Source organism: Sphaerodactylus townsendi, linkage group LG06 (genome assembly GCF_021028975.2).
Source record: "Sphaerodactylus townsendi isolate TG3544 linkage group LG06, MPM_Stown_v2.3, whole genome shotgun sequence".
NCBI classification, from domain to species: Eukaryota; Metazoa; Chordata; class Lepidosauria; order Squamata; family Sphaerodactylidae; genus Sphaerodactylus; species Sphaerodactylus townsendi.
Window position 1 is genome coordinate 119,722,062 of NC_059430.1, and position 6,000 is coordinate 119,728,061.

General features: G+C 51.5%; 1 protein-coding gene across 1 annotated transcript in view; it reads left to right on the top strand.

The window, feature by feature from the left end:
- The window catches only part of VSIG10L (V-set and immunoglobulin domain containing 10 like), a 36,534-nt gene extending 31,635 nt beyond the window's left edge, over nucleotides 1–4,899 (top strand). The window contains exons 11-12 of the mRNA XM_048501668.1: nucleotides 1,083–1,208; nucleotides 4,254–4,899. Of these exons, the coding sequence (XP_048357625.1) occupies nucleotides 1,083–1,208; nucleotides 4,254–4,346 (219 nt within the window). The 3' untranslated portion in view covers nucleotides 4,347–4,899. The remainder of the gene's footprint in view (nucleotides 1–1,082; nucleotides 1,209–4,253) is intronic.
- Nucleotides 4,900–6,000: the final 1,101 nt, after the last annotated feature.

Genomic DNA, 6,000 nt, shown 5'->3' on the forward strand with positions numbered 1-6,000 from the left:
TTCACGCTGCCTTGCACTCCCAACCTGCTGGACTCTAGATGGGGGTGGGGGTAAGGTGTGGCAGGGTGTGGGTGGGCTGGTGGCAGGTGTTCTTGGCTGCCTGCCTTCTCCCCGCGCCCCTCACTGGCACCATTCCCACTGCTTCTCTCACTGCTGCGAACTCACCCCTGGGTCACCCTGAGTGGGATTGCTCCATGACTCATCGTACTGCCGCTCTGGTGCTGTCCCACACTGCTGCCACCATGTGGAGCAAGGTGACTTGTGGAGGTAGTGCGAGGAAGGAGGGTTGTCACAGGTGGGAAGAGTGGTGGCTGGCCCAACAGGAAGGACGTCCCACCAATGGGTGAGCAGGACTGAGTTCTGCGTGCCGATTGTTGTCTGTGTGCGGGGAGGGAGGCAGAGGTGGAATCCAGCAGGTTCTCACAGGTTCCCAAGAGTAGGATACTAATTATTTGTGTGTGCCGAGAGGGGGTTACTAATTGGTGATTTTGCCACGTGATTTTTGCCTTAGTTACGCCCCTCCTCCGCTCCTCAGCAGTAGCGTGCAGAACTTGAAGCAGTCTAGCAGGAGGTGCACCAGCATGCGTGGCAGCCTGCGCCTGCGTGCATTCGTTTCCCGCCCAAGGACCAGCGCAGCGGCTGTGTCCTTGCCACAGCCCTGCCCAGGAATGCCCCATCCCTGGAATGCTCTGCCACGCCCCCGTCGTGCCACGCCCAGCCCCATTGGCGCTACGCCACTGTTTGAATCCCACTACCATGGGAGCCTGCTACTAAATTTTTTGGATCCCACCACTGGAGGGAGGGGAGTTCATCATTGAAAGGTGGAGATTGGTTGCCACTTAGGCAATTACATATGGTAAGATTTCATTCATTTGGTCCCCATGGTGGCTTCCATCATTTCCCCCTTTCATCTTATGCACACTACAGCCTTGTGAGGTAGGCCAGGTGGTGAGCATGTGACAGACCCAAGGTCACTCATTACACTTATATGGCCGAGCGGAGATTTGAAGCTCTGTCTCCAGAGCCTTATCCAACACTATCCACCACAAGCTGTTCCATTATCTCTCTCAACTCCATTCCAGTTCCCCCATGGTAAAGAGTCAAATGAGCCTTCCTGGGGAAATCCTCGCTGGTCCTCTGGAGACTCAGACATCTATACCATCACCTATGAAGAACATCTGCGTAGATATGGAGGGCCGGCCACCTTGGTAAGGTTTGCTAATTTCATACAACCCTTCAGCTTCGAAGCGGCACCCACACGCAGTGCCCACACGCAGCACCCTGGTGTTGTATTGGGATACAGGAGGGACCAGGAATGGGGTCAAGAGGAATCCCCCTCCCCAGCAACACTTGCCAGGTTCCATTTCCAGAAGCAAAGTATTCCTTCTCTTGCTAGCACAGCAGCTAGTTCTGATAAAACCACTGCCTTCTGAGCAGTCCCAGATATCTGTGGCCCTTGGGTTGCCAACCTCCTGCTTCTGTTGGAAATGGTTCAATTTGATTATATTTGCAGGAATTATAGCCAGTGTTTTGTGGCCAGCTTATGGCATTAATACTTTCTTGAAACAAGAAAGTTCACAATGAAAATAAAAACAATGAGTTCACAATAATTTTTTTAAGTTTATCTTTACATTGGTATTGGGTTACTTTGAGCAAACCTGGTGCAAAATTTCTAGTTGTATTACAACTCCAGGTTAGGCCAGGAGATCTTCTGGCATTACCCCTGATCTACAGAGATCAGTATTCCTGGAGAAAATGGCTGTTTTGGAGGGTAGACTCTATGGCCGTGGTGGCGAACCTATGGCACTCCAGATGTTATGGACTACAAATCCCATCAGCCCCTGCCCGCATGGGCAATTGGCCATGCGGGCAGGGGCTGATGGGATTTGTAGTCCATAACATCTGGAGTGCCATAGGTTCGCCACCACTGCTCTATGGCATTATACCCTGCTGACGTTTCTCACCCCAGATTCCACCCTGAAATCTCCAGGAATTTTCCAACCTAGAGTTGGAGATTCTATATGGAATGGAACATTCCCTTGAAGCAGTCTTGCTTCTAAGGGTCTACCATTCTATCCCCAAAGCTCCCGAAGCTTCAGCCCGTTTGCAAATGACAGTGGACGTATGGCCAATCTGTATAGATTTTTTTTCTCTTTAGATCAACACAAAAACCAAACCAAACCAACTCACAAAGCAGGTATAGCGTAAGCCAGGCCAACTGAAAGAGAAAGTAAACAAACTATACCCAGACTACTCAGAAACACAAGCCTTATACATCACGTGAGTAAGGGTTGGAATGAATCGACGACTCGTTTCCGGCCAATGGGCGAGCAGGGCTCACATGCAGGAGTCGCTTTGTGAGTTCTGCGTGCCCATTGGTTGGAAGTGTGTCCCTCAAATTCTAACCCTGCACCCTCTCCATTCCCCCAACCACCCTCTCCCAACCCCTGATCAATAAACCCACCGGTGGGGCAGTGGCAGCTGAGCCATCCGCTGCCCTGCCAGCTCCACCAACACCCTCCTCATTCCACTGCCTTCCCTTTACCCCCCCCCCAGGACCACCCTGGGATGCCACAAGCCTCCCCCCACTTTCCCCTCCTGCCCCCAAACACCAAGACAGGACAGGACAGGACAGGTAATTTGTCAGCAGCTGCTAACTTAGAGGTGAGTTGGGGGGAGGGTGGTGGATGAAGAGGCAGTGGAGGCTACTGCGGGGGGGGGGGAGAAGGCAGGCAGGCAGGCAGGAAAGGCGTCTCCCCCCCTCACTCCCTGTCTAGACCCCATTTTATTAAGCCATCAAGTGGCTTTACTGCTACTTAGGAATAAATGCATAAAAAAGCCAAAGTACACTGATCTCTACAAAACAGACATATGTCGGGCAGCTCATCTCATATTTGAACTTTTATGGGCGGTATTTTGACTATCTCTATGTCCATTGCATCTGCTTGTTGCTTCCTCGCTGCGTAATACACAGACTTATGTATTAAATGTGGACCTTTTATGCAGGTAGTTCTAACTGTGTTTCTGAGTAGTCTAGGTATAGTTTGTTTATTTTCCGTTAGATTTTTTTCTTTATACATAGATTGGGTAATTCTCGTTTTACATTCCAAGCAAAGGGGTCACTGCCCATTCATGCATGCACTGTTTGCTTCACGGTGGATTTCCCCCACTTCTGTTGTTGTTGTTGTTTGCTCAGGGATTCTCCACCTGTGAAGTGTGATCAGGTGATCTGATCCGCTATTTTGCCCACCCTTGTTCTTTCCATGAAACCCCCTTTTGAGAAGGTTGCCTATCTCCCCCTCCCCACCCTTTTTGGTATTTCTTTGGTCTACTTTACTAGGCCAGTGATGGCGAACCTTTTTGAGAACGAGTGCCCAAACTGCAACCCAAACCCTACTTATTTATTGCAAAGTGCCAACCCGACAATTTAACCTGAATGCTGAGGTTTTAGTTTATAAAAAAAACTGGTTGGCTCCCTCTTCCTCTGCCCCACCCACTTGAGCAGGGGCCAGCCTGCTCTAGCCTCCAGCAAGTCCCGCACGCACTGCTCTGTGCCTCTCTAGCCTCTCTGCCTCCTCTGCACCCCACCCCTCAGGCAGCAGCCACCCAGACCACAGGCACCAGGCCCGCCAGCCAAGTCCTCCCTGCTCACCGCGGTGCGCGCACCTCATGCTCAGTGGCCAAGGCCAGCCTAGATGTGTGTGTGTGTGTGTGTGTGTGTATGGGGGGGGGGTGATTTTTCGCCCCCCACATGACGAACTCTGTGTGTGCGTGCCCACAGAGAGAGCTCCGAGTGCCACCTCTGGCACCCGTGCCATAGGTTCGCCATCACTGTACTAGGCCATGTCAATTTCATGTCAATTTCACAAGGTCTATCTCTTCAGTGCTAAAACAAACAAAAAAAAGTTCTTCTGGTCCTTTTGAAATGGTGCCCCAAAGTTGGGAAGAAGTGCTGTCATGTGGGTGGAGGAAGGTGGGGAAGAGTGAGAACCTTGAAGAAAGTCTGACACATGGATCTCCTTCGCTTTCCCTGCGTAGGGAGAGGAAAAAGTCACACTTTAACATCTAGCTCGCCCGAGTCCCCCCCAAACCTGGACTTGCCAATGGGGGCTGGTTTCTTCCACGACACTGATGGGGTGGGCACAGATTCCCCCTGAATGAATATGGAGGGGATGGTTCTGAAGAAAGAGAATGCCTACTTTTTTCTGATGACTCTCTGACCCTTTCCCTCTCCCTTTTCTAATTCTCCACAGTCCTTTCATAGCAGAGACAACGGTCACTGCAATTCCACTTCTTCGCTTCCGCAGCCCGGCGCCAAGAACATTCGCAGCGCTACTCAGGTCTGACTTTGGGAGGGCGCGTCAAGAGACTCGAACCGGGGAGCTGCCCGTTTATGTGGGACTCCAGAAATGGAGCTGTGCCTCAATAGAAGAAGAAGAAGAAGAGTTGGTTTTGATACCCTGCTTTTTCTGGTTTTCACGGAGTCTCAAAACAGCTTGCAATTGCCTTCCCTTGCCCTCCCTACAACACACACCTTGTGGGGCTGAGAGAGTACTGGGACTGCCCCAAGGTCACCCAGCAGGCTTCACGTGGAGGAGCAGGGAAACAAACCTGGCTCGGCAGAGTCCAGTCTGCTGCTCGTGTAGAGGAGTGGGGAATCAAACCCTTTTTTTCAGGGGTTAGAGCCTCCTGCTCTTAACCGCTATACTACGCTAAGCATGGGATGCTAGCTTCTGGAAGACAAGCCTTGGTTTCTGAACATACCTTGTGGGACCTTGTGGAAAAAGCCACCTAGCAAGCCCCAGTGTCGGAGACCAAGGTGTCCGGTGAGAAATCTTTTGGCTATATTGCACACAGTCATGGGATCTAGGCATTGGAAGCATGGACAATATGAAGAAGAAGAAGAAGAAGAGTTTGGATTTATATCCCCCCCTTTCTCTCCTGCAGGAGACTCAAAGGGGCTTACAATCTCCTTGCCCTTCCCCGCTCACAACAAACACCCTGTGAGGTAGGTGGGGTGGGGCTGAGAGAGCTCCGAAGAACTGTGACTAGCCCAAGGTCACCCAGCTGGCGTGTGTTGGTGTACAGGCAAATCTGAATTCCCCAGATAAGCCTCCACAGCTCAGGCGGCAGAGCGGGGAATCAAACCCGGTTCCTCCAGATTAGATACACGAGCGCTTAACCTCCTACGCCACTGCTGCTCTCTGACATGGGGGAAAACTCTTGTTTTGAGATTCTGCATTGTAGACGTCGCCAGTTCTCATGGAATGGACTTGTCTACGGGACAATCTGAGTCCTTGGAGCGAGATGCAAAGAGTTGCCCACGAGAAAAGCGCTGAGGGGCTCATCGTCTACAAACAGCTGGCCACTCGTGTTGGCAGCAAAGGACAGCGTAAGAGAGAACACTGATTCCAGGGGCTTGGAAGAAGGTCGTGGAGCTGCCTGCTTAGGAAGGTGGCACTGGGAGTTGCCAGGAGGGCAGGGGCCTCATTTGAGCATTTGAAGAAGAAGAAGAGTTGGATTTATATCCCCCCCCTTTCTCTCCTATAGGAGGCTCAAAGGGGCTTACAAACTCCTTTCCCTTCCCCCCTCACAACAAACACCCTGTGAGGTAGGTGGGGCTGAGAAAGCGCTGAAGAACTGTGACTAGCCCAAGGTCACCCAGCTGGCGTGTGCTGGAGTGTACAGGCTAATCTGAATTCTCCAGATAAGCCTCCACAATTCAGGTGGCAGAGTGGGGAATCAAACCCGGTTCTTCCAGATTAGAGTACACCTGCTCTTAACCACTACGCCACTGCTGCTTTGGGCCGTTTCTCATGTCTAACAGCTCCAACATTTCTTTTGCCAAAGTCCTCATCCTGCCTGGGACCAAGGCCCTGAGCTGTGATTAAGAAGCTCTATTCACAGGTGAAAGCAGATGCACGTATAGTTTAGCCTCCAGAAGGGGGGTGGAGTTCTCTTGGAATTACAGCTGCACTGCAGACTACAGAGTTCAGCTCC